We start from the raw sequence: 16,321 nt of genomic DNA, 5'->3' as shown, positions 1-16,321 counted from the left end.
CAAAGCATGATGGAGTCTGCGCTTGTAATTGGCTCTCAGGCCACTGTGAGTCAGTTCAGGTGTTTTTGATTGGTTGGTTAGAAACCAATTGTTATTTTAAAAAAAAATGAGTAAAGAGAAAAGAAAATAAAGGGACTTCCCTAGTGGTGCAGTGGTTAAGAATCCACCTGCCAATGCAGGAGACATGGGTTCAAGCCCTGGTCCGGGAGGGTGCCATATGCTGCAGAGCAACTAAGCCTGTGTGCCACAACTACTGAGCCTGCACTCTAGAGCCTGCGAGCCACAACTACTGCAGCCCGTGTGCCTAGAGCCTGTGCTCCATAACAAAGAGAAGCCACCGCAATGAGAAGCCTGAACACCGCAACAAAGAGTAGCCGCCGCAACTAGAGAAAGCCCGCGCACAGCAACGAGGACCCAACGCAGCTAATAAATAAATAAAGTGCAAATCTGACTCTACCCTTTAAAAAAAAAAAGAAAGAAAATAAATAACTATATCACCTTCATAGCAGCTGGTAGTCATGCAAAGATGCAGGCCATCAGTGAGTAGATGGGACTCGCCCAAGAGTGCAAAGAGCACACACAGGAAGTATTTGGCTTCCTTCCTGAACAGGTTGATCAAGTTCCTTGGTGTCTCTGAGCTTTCTGTTAATTGTTTTAGGGATGGGTGAGATAAAAGAATGTAAAATACCTGATAGGGTTTAGCATAGATTCAGGGCCCATGGGATTGATTGTATTTGTTTTGGTGAAAGTTCTTTGTAACCACAATTGTAGTTTGTTTTTACCCCTATATGGGATATATGCTTTACGAGAAAGATATCCCTCCAGTGAGGGAGGGATATATATTTTGCAATATATATATTTTTCTATATTCATAAGCCATCAAAGAGAGTTGCTTTCTTCGTCATAATTAAGATTGCGGGGTATTTTCAGATTGTCATCCAAAAATAATCTGAAATTGAATCTACAACCAAATTAAACTGTTATGATAAAAGGTGAGGAACACAGGCCTGAGGACAGCCTGAGGGCAAGGCTTCATCCAGCTGCTGGAGGGCACCTTGAACTGGCCTTAACCACTTGCTGCCCGTAAAGGGTCTTAATAGGCTGATACAGAGCTGTTGAGGAAACTTGATATGAAATGAGCACGGAATACCTGTTTCCATGGGAGTAGTAGATTTTACAAAAGAAGAACACCAGCATTAGCTTCAGCTTTAAGACCTTAAATGTGGTTCTAGGTTTACACACGTTGGAGTTTTCTTATCTCCATTATGATTGTTACGCATCAGTCTCTCTTTCCCTCTCAGGACCACCGCACAGTCTCAAGTACAGTGAAGTCAGAAAAACCTCCCTGGTTCTGCAGTGGAAGCCTCCAATCCACTCAGGACGGACTCCGGTCACTGGCTACTTTATGGACATGAAGGAGGCCAGTGCCAAAGAGGACCAGTGGCGAGGACTCAATGAGGCGGCTCTGAAAAACACATACCTGAGGGTAAGAGGATGCTCACAGTTTGAGAAAATCTTTTTTTTTTAAAGAAAAAATTGGTTCTTCTAACGAAGTTAACTTTAAAGTCAGTGAGATAAAGCAGAGCATCTCATCGTTGGTCTGTGTCATGTGTTGGGATCCTGGTAGGATTCCATTTGGCAGTCGGTGAGGTTTTGGGGATGTTTCTGATACTTAAAACAATTTGCTTGTAATTTGACCCAAATCCCTTTGCCTGGCTTTAGGAAAGATCCCTCCTCCCTCTTCTGTCCCTCCTCGCCTCCACTTACCCACCTCACATTTTTGTTACTCACAGTCTTAAGATGTTACCATCTCCAAAAGGTGACTTTCTCATTCCTACCTCGAATTTTTTTGCTGGTGGTTTTTGATTTGAGGGTGTTATTTTCATAGAGTTCATGCCTGTAAGCCTTTAACTGCTGATCCTTTTGAGTCGTGGTCGGCCTTACCTCCCCTGCCCCCTCACCCCTGTGCTCACGTGAGCTCTCAGGGACCAGAGGAATGAGTTGCCTCAACTCTTGACCTTGTTCTCACCCTTCTCCATGTCACTGCCTTCCAGGTTCCTCTAGAGTGTTCCAACTGAACCAGTTTCTAACTCTATCTGCCAGAGACTGTTCTGCTCTAGCCACTGACTCTCACTAGTACCAAATAGAAATCTCAAAAGAATGTTTCCCCCTATTGTCAGCAGTGGCATCTGGAGACCCTGATGCCACAAGGCCTCAGAAACTGTGGGGAATATGACTCCAGTTCTTGTTACGTACAATGAAGTGTGACTGTATGACCACAGTCAAACAGGAAGCTTCACAGTGCATTCAGTGTGCAGTCTTATCTGTTGGCAGAATATGCCACCACCCAGGGCGTGGGCCTTGGAGGATTTTCAGAGTATACCTGGTTTAAGAGATTTCTCTTGTCAACCTGCCACTAAAGTCCATACCATTTGTCAGCCACTCTCTGGGGTTAGGGCAGCCACTCTCTGGGGTCCCTATAAAAAGATGTAAATGTACCCTCCAGGAGAGATGACCCTTAAACCATTATATCCAACATGCCATTAACTCAGCTTCCCATGTGCCAGTAAGCTCTCCAGCCCCTTACAATACCACGAGGAGATAAGGAAGGTCACATTTCGTGGGGAAGAGAAAAGGTCAAGGAAGGTCTGGAGCCTAGGGTGCTGTTTGGCTGTCCAGAGAAGTCAGGAGGCCTCTAGATACAAAGACATCCCCAAGGGCTAGTGTAAAACAAAGGTCGGACACATCCTAGATGATGGTGGTGTGTGCTTATGGCCAGCATGACTTCCAAATCCTCCATCTGCCATAGCACAGGATCCCAGGAGCCCGACTCACGGGAAACCAAGTGAGAGTGAGAAGACAAGCAAAGGGGACCAAGAGCCCAGGAAAAATGAGTAGGAAGAGAAAATAATGGAGTTTAAACACATCAAAGAATGGTTAATGTCACTCATTTTTTTAAAAAAGAAGAAGAAAGGGAAATTTAGGGGAAAGAGAGAGACTGAGGTTGAGTGCCCCTCACAAACCAGGAGACGAACTTTCTGTAAGGAAATGACCTTAGAGTTTGGCCACAATTTTTAAAGCAAAAATAGAATTACTGATTTTTCTGATTATAAAACAGATGCATGCTTATGATGACAAATTCAAGCAGTAAAGGCATAAAGAAGAAAAGTAGAGATGTCCTATAGTCCCCATACCCATTTTGATGTGGAGTCACTTTTCCAGATGTTTCATATTCAGAAAAGTTTCAGCCCTGAAATGGAGGAAAAGTGTGCATGTTTAATCTGTCAAATTTAAGTGAGGAAAGGACATATAGCTCCAGGAACAGGAGATTTTAGCACCGTGGCACTGCAACATAATGGCCTAACCGGTTTCTGCCAGAAGCACCCCCATTCACATTAGCACTGAGTGTCTAGGGGTTCCTAGAGAGTGAAAGATGCGTTACTATCCACCAAAAGGTTTCACCAACAGAGCTCATGCTTCCTTCTTGATTGGTAATTACAATCTGCTGAGACAATGTGGTGAGAGGGACTGAATAATTGGAAGGGGTGGGGGATATAGATTATGCATCTCTAGTGCTTTAAGCCAGCAGTCATTGCCCCTGCGGTGAAGGAAGAGTGGAGGGGTGTGCCTGTCACCTCAGTGACTAGACACTAGGAAGTGGATTCGCTTCCTGTGCCGTGTTGGCAGAAATCTGACTCACAGCCACATATTACCTAAGTGGCAGGTGCAGATGTGGCAGGTACCTGGCAACTGGTCTGTTTTTATCACGACAAGGAAATGTTTCTGTTCCTTTCTGTAGATCCACAGTTGCCTGGCATTATTTCTAAGTGTAGAATTTAAATACATCAAACTCTTATGCATTTAGCCTGTGCCTAAATTCATTTACGGATTAAAATTCATTTCAAAAATCCATTAGCTCCAGTGAAAGCTATCACTATATAGGTAGTGACATTCTGTTACCATAAACACAATACAATTAAATAATTAGATTAAAAACCCAACAATTTAATACATAGCTCATCTAAATACATGGTCACAAACACTTCGCTTAGTTGAATAAGTATATTCTAGCTTTGTTTGATTTAAATCCCATTTTGGCTGTTAATCTCCATCACAACACTATGGGAAAAAATTGTGCCCTTTGTGTGTAATAAACTCCTTCTTAAAATACATATAGCTTTTAAAAGTCACATGTTCTAAAAAGGAAAAGATAATTTTTGTAAAATATTGACAGTATTTGTAATACTAATGAGACTGTGCTGAACCCAAAGAAAGTCACAAAAAATTATGAAGTGGGACTGTTGTATAAAAACATATTATATATGTTTTTTACTTCTCTTATGCTCTTGTAACCCTAGCTTGGTGGCACACATATAATATAGGTCCTCAGAAAACATCTTGACGATTGAAAATGTGAGGATTTGGAATTTGAATATATTTGACTATTCACAAATTACTAAAATTCACAATCATGTTAATTGCTTGTCTGTTTATTTATTTATTAAGATTTTATCGTTTTAAAAAATTTATTTATGTATTTATTTTTGGTTGCGTTGGGTCTTCATTGGTGCGCGTGGGCTTTCTCTAGTTGCAGCGAGCGGGGGCTACTCTTCATTGCAGTGCGCAGGCTTCTCATTGTGGTGGCTTCTCTTGTTGCAGAGCATGGGCTCTAGGCGCATGGGCTTCAGTAGTTGTGGCATGCAGGCTCAGTAGTTGTGGCTTGTGGGCTCCAGAGTGCAGGCTCAGTAGTTGTGGAGCACGGGCTCAGTTGCTCCATGGCATGTGGGATCCTCCCGGACCAGGGCTCAAACTCGCGTCCCCTGCATTGGCAGGCGGATTCCCAACCACTGTGCCACCGGGGAAGTCCCTGCTTGTCTGTTTAGTGAGAAATAGCTGTATTATATTTATAGGGACAATTTTTGTTTGTTTTTGTTTTAGTGCTTTAACATGCTTTTAAATGGAAAGTGATCCATGATCTGTGATCTGTGCTTGTAATTCCCCTCTCTTGTCAGAAATTTTATCTGAAATTATTCATGGAATGTCTCAAAAGGATCAGGGAAAAAAGGGCAGCATATAAGCTCTCCTGAGCACTTTGTAATTTGTCTTTTGACCAAAGAATAAGGTGGCTGACTCCTTTAAAGCATACCTGTATTAATCTTCTGTTTCTGATGCTGGTGGCCATTAAATTATCTAAAAAAGAAACAGCATCTGAGTTTCAAGGGATCTTGGAAATCTCTACTTACACATGGTCCAGAGAGAAGAAAGTCTTAGCTGAAGCCACACACAGTCTTTGACAGAATGAAGTTCAGAACCCAAGTCCTGTGCCCTTTGTGCTGTATAATTGAATTGCCACCACAGAGGAAGGGCCCTTCTGTTCAAATGACACAAAGCACCCATCACTTCTATACCTGCTTCTTCCAGGTGCAAGGCCTCAAAGAGGGCGTCAGCTATGTGTTCCGAGTCCGAGCCGTAAACCAGGCAGGTGTCGGGAAGCCGTCTGACCTTGCTGGGCCTGTTGTGGCAGAAACCCGTCCAGGTAGGCTTTTACTTTTTCGTTAATCTCATCTGTGTAAGATACCAAAGTAACATTCAACCTTACTTCTATGCTTTTCCTCATTTTCAAAATCATCACTGTATGCTAGCCGAATGATTGATAAGAATGAGCTTAGGACATGACAATCATTTACCCCATCACAGGACCTTAGGGCAGGGGTGAGCCACGTTTGTAGTGGTCCAGGGCTACTCTGGTTCATACTTAAAAACAGGGAAGTTCTTGATCAAATTATGCTTCCTGGACCAACTGTTTAAAGCATACATTCCTGGGACGTTATTCCTATTATACTATGGCCATTAATTCCCACAAGAATATTTTCCCATCACAGAGGAAGCTGGAAGAGCCCAGGTAGCAAGCATGATCCTTAAACAAAAGTAGGATTTATATAATTGTAGCTACTAAATTAAACCAGAGGACAGAAAACTTTTTCCGTGAAGGGCCAGATAGTAAATATTTTCAACTCTATGGTTATATGGTCCCTGTAACAATCCCCAGCTCTGCTGTGGCACAAAAGCAACCACAGACAATACATAAATTAGTGAACATGGCTGTGTGCCAATAAAACTTTATTGTGCTTGATATATGCATTATGTAATATGATACATTACATGCATTATGAAATTTGAATTATAACTAGTTTTCAGGTCTTGAAATATTAATCTTCTTTTTATTTATTTTTAATTTATTTATTTATTTTTGCGGTACACGGGCCTCTCACTGCTGTGGCCTCTCCCGCTGCGGAGCACAGGCTCTGGACGCACAGGCTCAGCGGCCACGGCTCACGGGCCCAGCCGCTCCACGGCATGTGGGATCTTCCCGGACCGGGGCACGAACCCATGTCCCCTGCATCGGCAGGCGGACTCTCAACCACTGCGCCACCAGGGAAGCCCTCTTCTTTTTATTTTTAAAAGCTGTTTAAAAACGTAAAAACCATTCTTAGCTTGCAGGCCGTATGAAAAGAGGCAATGGGCCAGATTTAGCCCACAAGCCATAGTTTGCTGACCCCTGGATTAAACTAACAGCGGTCCTAGTTGAATGATCTGTAGAGTTGAGGCAGCCTCACTTCCCAGTTTCAAGATGCCATGATTGGACTAGGAAAGACAGTCTTTCCCTTTGTTATGTGAACAAAGTTTATAGTGTTCACTGTGCAAGTAGTTTCAGATCATTATATAATACTTATTTTGTCATTTAATCTCCTTTTCAAAGTTATAAATTTCAGCTCATTAAAGTTACATGAAAGAAATCACTGGAAATGAAAGAGGATAAAAAAAAGTATTAACCAGTTATTTTAAGTTTATATTCATTCTAGTCCAAGCACTCTCACTTTAATCCATTCCTATTTTCAGACTGAAATAAAGAGCAGATATATAATGTAATATTTGTTTTTAGGATGAGAAAAGAATGTAAACATAGAAAACTCTGCTCTCACTTCATGCTGCTTGAAAAGAATATCTAATGTATCCTTTGAGGAAGTACCTGCCCCTTTCATCCTATTACTTCATAAACTGCTTTCATCTACTCCTGTAACTACCCTCTAGCACCGGGTACGACAGAAGTGACCTTCTTGTACCAAAGTGTGGTAGGTGTGTCTGGATAGAGTGCCATACCTCATATAAGTACTCTTTGCAAAACTTCATGAGAAAATAGAAAAATGCTAGGAGCCCAAATGCCAGGTAAAAGGTGACACATGAAGACATGAGGACACACATTCCTATAGAAATCAGACCCTTCAGGTGCCAACTGTGCAGATATATAGGGTGCCAATAGACATGCAGAAGAGCCCAACTGTGAGCCTGCCCTTGTAAGAACATTTAGATTATTACACAAATAAACTATCTAGTCATTGATAGGTTAAAAGCACCCTTTAAGCAGTGGAACCCTAATCTGATTGACTAAAGAAAGCTTAAATTGATTTCCTGTTTTCTCATCAATAACCCTTGGAATGGCAGGTGGCCAGTCAGGATGTTAGTGGAAACTTTACCATCAGAAAGGAGTCTGCTGGTGAGCTCCTGGGGGAGAGTTTTGTTTCACTCGTTTGGAACAAGGCGCCCAAAGTCATTCTGTGGCCATTCCATTCCCAGAATATAACTACTAACAGCAGCTGCAGACTGAACAGCAGCAGACTAACCCGCTCAGGAACCACTGGCTCAAGCCTGGGAAAAAATCCTGGGAGGCACAGAGTCAAGATGCTTGACTTGAAGCATCGCCACGAAGGAGCCCAAACCCAGGACACTGAGGCTGGTTCCATATGCAACAGACATATTCATTCCTGCACTATGTGTTTCCTGAACACCTGCTTCATGCCAGGTGCTGTGTGGGCACTACAAGTAGAGTAATGTGACATTGTCACCGCCCACTGGGCTTATGAGCTAGTGGAAAAACAGTTTACAGCACGGCATGATGAGAGCTTAGAGGTTCACAAAATATTTCCCATAGATGAATAGGCTATAAACAGGTGTTAAGGCTTCAAAAATCCCTGTAAAAACTTGTATGTAGCCTAAGGTTGTCTGTATTTATTAACTTTATTAAATACCAATATATTACTTTTAACCATGTATTTATTTTATGCTAAAATGTTTGGGGCCGGGGTTGGGGGTGGGATGGGATCTGTTATCAGTTTCAAGGTTTGGAACGTGAAACTTGGATTGCTATTTCAGAAGAACAACTCCTTTTGGAACACATTACTAAAATTTCAGATAGAGAATAAAGCTTATCATGTAACAGCAAACCTCAAATACACCTAACAAGATACCTCAAGTGCAATTTGAATTCCAGTTAAAAGTTAACCTAATCCACTGGGGTTGGTAGGGTGAATGGTCTCCCTTTGAAGTTGACGAAAATGCCAGCGGATATAGCTCAGCCACTACTGCAAAATCTGATGGTGTTGGTAATGAGGATCAAAATGGACTAAGTGTGCTGTGCCTTACCAAGAAATCTAGTAGCTAAACAAGCCTGTAAAAAGAATAAGCTGGAAAATACTTAGAGTAGGTTTGTTGGTACCTGAGAGGCACTTCTAGTCTTGATATTTGATATTTTTCAAACAGTATCTATGTTGATTGTATCAGGTCTGGGCTGTAGGTGGAGACAAAGTGAACCAGATCAGACGGGAGGCAAGAGAGAGACCTGCCAAGGTGTGGCAGGTGATCTGGAGGGCAACGAATAACTGGCAGAACAGGCTGCAGGTGTTCTTACCAGAGACCCAGCGGCAGGCAGGAGAACTGAGGTGAGGGGCAGGAGAACCCAGACCCAGGCAGCGTCCCGGGCAGGAACTGAGTTATTGGAAGTTAGGACTTCTCACCAAGAGCAAGGCAGGTGAGAAGAACGGAGCTCCAGAAGGAATAATGAGCTGGGATTGAGTTGACAACCTACTAACCAATCCCAGTTTCTGAAAATTGATAGGTTATAGAACCTGGTAGGGCTGAGAAGGCTCAGTGGCCTTGAGATGGAGCTTTGAAGGCTTCTGAAGCAGGAAGCCAGGCTGACTATTAAAGATTAGCTCAACTGGCTAATTTAGAAAACTTCACTTATATTTGCTCACTATCTGCTCTCTTTCACCCATTAGCAAAGTAGTTTTCAACCTTGACAGTACATTGCATTAGAATCATGCCAGGAACTTTTTGAAAATTCTGACTCCATTCTAGACTACTCCAGACCAATTAAATCAGAGTCTCCAGGACTGACCCTGGGCATAGGTTCATTTTTGTTTGTTTGTTTAACTCCTTGGGTAATTCAATTATGCAATTCAAGGTTTGTGAACTGTGCATTAGATTGTGGGCTCCTTCAAAATAGAAACTTTGTCTTCTCTCTATATGTCGATAGCCTAGTACCTGGTTTATAGATGAAAAAAATAATGAATGGCTACCATGTTTTGGCGAGAGAGTGTGACTCTGTTTTGCAGCCACAGCGTGGAAACCTAACCCTAGTGTCTCATAATGAACGCCCTGGTTATGAAGGGTGAGTTGGGAGAGGTCCAGTGGAGGCCCTGATGTAGCACCAGGACCGCTGGTGGGTCAGCCAGCGGTCCTGTCTTCCACATAGGGGACCTCAGCGTTACATGCAGCCAATTACATTTGTTCATTTCTGTCTGCTTCTGTTCTGTCCCACTCTCCAGTTTTTTTAAACACCACACACACACACACACACACACACACACACACACACACTCACGCACACCATGGAGAAGGACAAAGAATAAAGCTTATAAAAGTGTCCTATTAATGCAGATATAAAAGACTAAATTATATGAGAAAATTCTCACATAAGATTATGAAATGTGTGAGAAGATGAATTCCCACTTTTAAATTTTATCTCTTTTTAAAATCATTATTTGCTGGAGTTTTATTATTATGGGCTGGAGTTTATTTCCCAAAAGTTCATTTTAGCCCTGGGCCGTACTTTAACCCATTCACTTACTGGGGGTAGTGGCAAGCCTGGAGGGACTATTAAAATGCCATTCCACGCAATCCAGTATTCCTCTATGTCCTCATTAAGGATTTGTTTAGGGTTGGGGCAGCTGACTAGAGACAACTCTTCTTAATTCCTTTTCAGACCAGAATTATCTCCTTCATTTTCTATAGCCAAATCTCCTCTGCTCTTAACTGAATTCTTCATATTCTTGAAAAGATTCAAAGGTTGTTTTTGAGAAAAATCTAAGTCCTGACAAACTTTGGTCCACTTTCCCAGCTCAACTCTGCGGGAAAGTGAGATGGCCTTTCATCTAGATGAGAATATCCATAGGGATTCCATTACTTTGACAGCAGAACATCAAACTTGCTGCCTGCCTGTTAAATATCGGAACCATTCTGCTCATGTTTTAGTCAAATTTAGTGAATGTGTCTCTTTAGACATTTATGAGTTCAACCATGGATTGACAGCAGCTCAGTGCTTGGCAGAAACTCAGGCCATGGGACATTCTACAAAGAAAATTTGAGGGTGTTGTAGCTGCACCTCTTTCACTCTGACGCTGCACCAGGTTAATCTCCACAGGTGTAGTTGTGGACTAGCCTGGGGCCTCTTAGAAATGCTGCCGTTACATTGCTCTTGGTGTTCCTAGAGCACTTATAAAAAGAATCATCCATTTCAATGTCATGTATCGTTTGTAAAATCTCACTAGAATTTTTTGCCCATGATGTATCCAGGATCCCTTCATTTAAGGAACGCCACTATTAATTCCTCTTAGATTTTAATATGTGGAAAAAAATGTCCTTTCCAGATTAACATAATTACCTTCTTTATTACACAGAGAGGAATCTATGAATCTATGTATTTTCCAAAAATGACTTCCTCTATATATAAACCCAGAATGCAGGAAGAGTCTACCTTTTTTCCAAGGCAACTTCAATTCCATTTCCCATTATAGGTATTATTATAAAATACTTGGTCTACTAAGTCACTCTCTAAAAACACTTTTATTCAAAGAACTATGTTAACCAATTAATTAAAGCTGAACAGTAACAGAAGGCTTTGAATTTCAAAAGCCATGTTGAAAGAGTATGAGAGCATTAGCATTGTAATTCATGTGACAAATAGGGAACAAGCTGTAACTTGTTGCCATAATCATTTTAAGACAATAACCTTGTTTTATATTTATACAGTTGAAACTGTGTTCTTTCTTTGTAATAGTAAGTTATTTTGACTAAACATTATTTTCTAAAGAGAATTTTTGTGGAGTGTAAGAAATATGCCTAGAAAACTAGTATTTCAATTATTTTCAGTAAATTTTACTTTTCAAAATCTTGTGATTATGATCACTTTCAGAGTGACACTTTCAGCCAGTTGACAGCATCACTGTTTCTCAGGAAAGAGATCAAGCTTTAAATTCTGAGCATAAGTAGGAAACCCACTGCGACTAGAATGTTTTCTTTGTTGGTTTTTTTTTTATCTTGTCTGTTTATCAAAATATTGGTGTTATGCTTAAGCTTTAATAAGACTAGTTCCAATAAAATAAACATTGCAATTCTAAACTGACATTTCTCATTTAAATCTGTTTTTTCAGTCCAGTGCCTGGCATGTGTAAATATGTATGGAAAATATGAAAGACAAAAGCCCTGCCCTTGTAGAATGTAACCCTGTTCTTGATAAAATAAACAACCAGTGCAACTTTTTGAAAACTGAAAATTAATCAAATACTCATCTTAATGAGTATTTGATTTTTAAAACAGAAGTATGGAAGAGAGTTTTAATTTTTTTTCCCTTTATTTAAATAAATCAACAAATAGCACCCATCATAGCCACAATTATGTGAGCATAAACTGAGGAAATGTTCATGCCTCTCTTTTGTCCACTACAGGTATTGTCTACCATGTCCTGATTTGATATGATTAATCAAGAAAAGCTGCACAGATAAGCACACTCAGATACTAGTTGACTTTACATCTAATCCCTACTTTTTATTTTGCCCCTCCAGGCAATTACTTAATTTCAAATCACAAATTTTGATCTAAGACTTTCAAAAAATACCATGTTGTTTTCTAAAAGTATAAATTATTGAACCCAGCTACAAAGTAATAATGTAAAACTCATAGGTTAAAGTGGAAACACACATATTGCCTGGGACTTAAAAATAACATCTTTTGTTTCATTTCATACTGTCACAAAAGATCTCCAAGTACTTTACAAAAATTAATTGCCCAGAATAATTCAGTGAGGCAGCTCTATATCCTTCTCTTAATAGCTGAGGCAATTGAGACAACAACTAAGCAGGGTTTTTCTATTCTCTAAGTTGTATGGGTTTGGGACCAAATCTGGTCATTCAGAAACCTGAAAAAGGTATTGTTTTAAATACCCAGTAGTTCCATTTACCTGAGAATTTACTGCTAGAGCATCAATTATTTAAAATTTCATTCTTTGATGAAAATTCTCGTAAAATAGATTACACATTTCAGTACCTACCTTTCATACTTCTTGGATGCAATATACTTAATCTCATTTACCTTTTTCTGAATGACTCAGAGCCATAAGTATCCACCTTATTTATTGCCCAGTGTTACAATATAGTGACGTCTTACGGCGTGAGGAGCTGTTTGTCCCTCTACTAAATAATGTCTTTGTGCCTGCTTTTTAGTTTTCTGCTTCCTCTCCTGCTGTCATTTTCCTGATGATAGTAGCTTCTTACTTTCCTCTCTTTTGGGGGTTCAATCTACTGAGAGAAACTGACCAGCTAAGCTTGTTAGAATCATCTCAAGCTAAGTAGAGATTCCAAGTGACGGTCTGTGGAATTCACCAGTGAGTGTTCAAGAATGCTAGTGCATGGACTTTGTCACATCAGCACTGGCTCTTAGAGACTTGTTTTCATTACTTCTTGGTCTTGGGCAAGATTCCAAATGAGTGAAGTGTTACGGTACAAAGGTTATCCATGTAATTGAGAGAAAAGCCAAGCTAATTATATTGTTCACATGCTTTCCGTTTTATGGCTCCTTTGTAGAAACGTCAAATCTTTCACTTTAATAAAAATCAAGACTCTTAAGCTAAGCAATATTTTTTTCTGCTGTAAACTTAAGTCATACCTCCAACATAATAAACAGCAGGCATATGGATGATTCACTTCCTTTTTAAAGAGATTACAAATAAACCAATGAATGATTAATATGAACAATCTGTCATGCCTCCAAAATAGATATTATGTAAATAGCAAGAAAGGTTTAGTCAACTTCATTACTTCTCCTTTCCTCTTTATAACAATACAGATATTCAGAAAATTTTCCATTTATACTCTCTGTGATTCAGTTATGCTGTGTATTATAATACCATCTAAACCTCAGCATTCTTAGGTGTCAGTCTTTTCTTAAGTAACTTGTTCGTTATTTGTTATACAACAATGTTATACATTAATCCTAATGTAAGGATTAGTCATGTGTTACTGGGAATAGACATAAAACATGGTCTGTGACTTCCAATGGAGTAGACACAACCCTTAAAAGTAATACATGGGGGACATTTCACTTAGGAAAAATTAAATCTTTAATTGATCTTTATTTCTGTTTATCTATATAGCCAAATGTGAAAATAACCCTTTATTTTTTAAAAAGTAATTTTAAAAAATCTCCTAGAATTAGTCTTCTCTAAGTTTTCTATGTGTTAAAAATCACTTTTTGGAGGTTTATAGTTGAAGCACACACTACTATCAATAAGGACACAAATTAGACCAACTGCCAGGCTTAGGAACCAACATCCTAATGTCACCAATCACTCTTTAGGCACTCGTTTTGTTTTGCCCTTCGCCTGGGAGGAGTCTTGCAATTGTTTTTCCCCTGACAAGTTTTATTGAATGATGCAATCTAGAAGAGAAAATCTTTCATCACTTGGGAAGTATCTACTGAAAGATTTCTTTTTATACTTAAAAAAAAATAAAACTATACCTTTCTGAAATTAAATATATTTTTCCTAATGTATGGAAACAAACTAAGTGTAGACTGGTAATTGAATGAATGGCAATTTGAGAAGAGCATTTTATCTTTTAAATTGGATTTAGGCAGAGATGTGAACATTTTATATGCTATACACACTCTGAATTGCTATATTGAATGCAGATGTAATTTATTATAACCCTCAAAAAAAATCCCTCAAAACATTAACTTATTGTTTTCTTTTAAAATCCAAAAACTAATCTTGAAACATTTGAATCTCTTGAAATTCATTTCCATAAAGTTCAATAACAGTCATTTCTAGGTTTCTATTGTTCTAATCTAGAATGGCATCTTTAGATTAATTTATGATTACCTGATCAGCAGAATTTGTTTCCATGGAGTTTTTTTTTCATTCTTAAATGATTTACAAACTTTGAACATGTGAATATAGGCAGTTCTTACTACCTCTACTTTGTCCCCTTCAATTTCCCTTTGGTTTCTTTATCTCTTATCTATCCTTTCTTGATGACTAGTTAGATATGGGTAATATTGAAGCAAAAGTCATGAATTAGGCCCTGATAAGGACCATTCAACTTTCCTTTCTCCCAAGGCTGCCTTGTCCTTCTTATTATGGTCAACATACTCCAGTAACTGTCCCAAGGGTCACGTCAACCAATTTTCTTCAGCCCTGAACAAACAGTACTGTCCATGGTGTTAGCACTACCTAAGAAACGTGGTACATTCATTTAATTCTGTCACAACACAAAAGTTGGATTGTAGCAGGATTGTCAGTTGCAGCGAGCAGTTGGGGCTTTTTGCTTGCACAGGCTCAAGGCCCTGCTTTAAGGCTACAGTAAGGGATCCCAAGGTAAGGAATTCTTACGTGATTGACTTCTACCAGGAACTATCAGTGCCTTGTTTTTGATCTTCTAGGAACCAAAGAAGTTGTTGTAAATGTGGATGATGATGGAGTCATTTCCTTGAACTTCGAATGTGATCAGATGGCTCCAAATTCTGAGTTCACCTGGTCCAAAGATTATGTCCCCACAGAGGAGTCTCCAAGATTAGAGGTTGAAAGCAAAGGCAACAAGTACGCTCCGTTTCAATCCTAACTCCGGGTCTCCTTTTCATGAAAGGAGGATGAAGTACGCTTTCCATTTCAAATAAGAGAATGAAATCACAAATATTTTATAACTGGAAATGTAAAAAGTCATAACCAGTATAAACCTTAAAAAATAACAATCCTTATAGAATACTTTTCACATTAGTCCATTTAAAGTATTTTCTCATATGTATCTCACTGTCAACTGAAAAAAAAAAGCGCAATGTGAGAGTTATGACCTAAGTTTTATTTGGGGCAAAATGAGGACAATAGCCCAGGAGACAGCATCTCAGACAGCTCTGAGGAACTGCTCCGAAAAGGTAAGGAGGAAAGTCAGTATAGAAGTGATTTTGGTGAAGGGGGAAACGTGCAATCAAAGCACACATTTTGGCAGAAGCTTGCTGCTAGTCACAAGGAGCCGATGTCTCCATCAATGATTTTAGTGCTTTTCTAGATATGAGAAGATACAAGAAATTGGGCTCATAAAATCTTCTCCTGAAAAATACCTAACTATCTGAAGGCCTGTTCTGCCAGTTTTTCCAGAGTACAGAGTGCCTCATTCCTGATCTCCACCCTGAGCTCCTTTCAGGGTGTGTTGAAGGTCAGTGGCTAATGACTTCATCCTTGTAGAAGCAGATGGCGAGCAGCAGTTTTTAGTTGGCATCGTTTATGATGTAAGAAAAGCTTTAATTGGCATAAAAGTGAACTTCAAAGATGATTCTCATTATTCTACAGAATTTTGAAATCTTAAGTAATAGTGAGGATACTTATGGAGAGGGGTTAAGGAAGAACTTGCTGATTCAAGTTATGGTAAATTCAATGGATTGGGTATAATCTGTTCTGCTTTTTCACCACCACTTGTGAGTGACACAATACTGTACTGGAAAGAACTCTGTATGGGAAGCACAGGAGAGATGAGCTCTAGTCCCAGCTCTACCCGGAGCCGGCTGTGTGACCTGGGGCAGCTTTTAATTACATGGACCTTGGATTTCTTTTTCTGTAAAATAGCAGAGAGTGAAGGAGATTAATTTTATGATCTGTTACTTCCTTTCAGCCTCAAGATTTCTTTTTATTTCACCTTACTTATCAAGCTTCATATCTTTATAGTGCCAACCAGATTGGATTATATTTAGTAAAGCAAAATATTCCTAAGTATTATTTCTATTACAAAAGCCCAATATAGCTCAAAAATAAAAGAAAGAAATAGTAATTTTGTTGGAAAACTGCAAGGAAATACTGAATATATTTAATAATTAAAAGACGTTCTGCTGTAACTATGCTGTAAGGTCCTTGAAGTGAAACATAATTTTGGTCAAAGGA

At 39.5% G+C, this 16,321-nt stretch overlaps 1 protein-coding gene across 2 annotated transcripts in view; it reads left to right on the top strand.

The window, feature by feature from the left end:
• The window catches only part of MYOM1 (myomesin 1), a 129,568-nt gene that overhangs the window by 85,213 nt on the left and 28,034 nt on the right, over positions 1-16,321 (top strand). For both annotated transcript variants that reach the window (XM_024758955.1, XM_024758954.1), the window contains 3 exons: positions 1,302-1,486; positions 5,422-5,536; positions 14,833-14,989. In XM_024758955.1, coding sequence (XP_024614723.1) covers positions 1,302-1,486; positions 5,422-5,536; positions 14,833-14,989 — 457 coding nt within the window. The remainder of the gene's footprint in view (positions 1-1,301; positions 1,487-5,421; positions 5,537-14,832; positions 14,990-16,321) is intronic.

The sequence above is a fragment of the Neophocaena asiaeorientalis genome, unplaced genomic scaffold (assembly GCF_003031525.2).
Source record: "Neophocaena asiaeorientalis asiaeorientalis breed wild unplaced genomic scaffold, Neophocaena_asiaeorientalis_V1.1 scaffold669, whole genome shotgun sequence".
NCBI lineage: Eukaryota > Metazoa > Chordata > Mammalia > Artiodactyla > Phocoenidae > Neophocaena > Neophocaena asiaeorientalis.
This window is presented reverse-complemented; position numbering and strand designations above follow the sequence as displayed.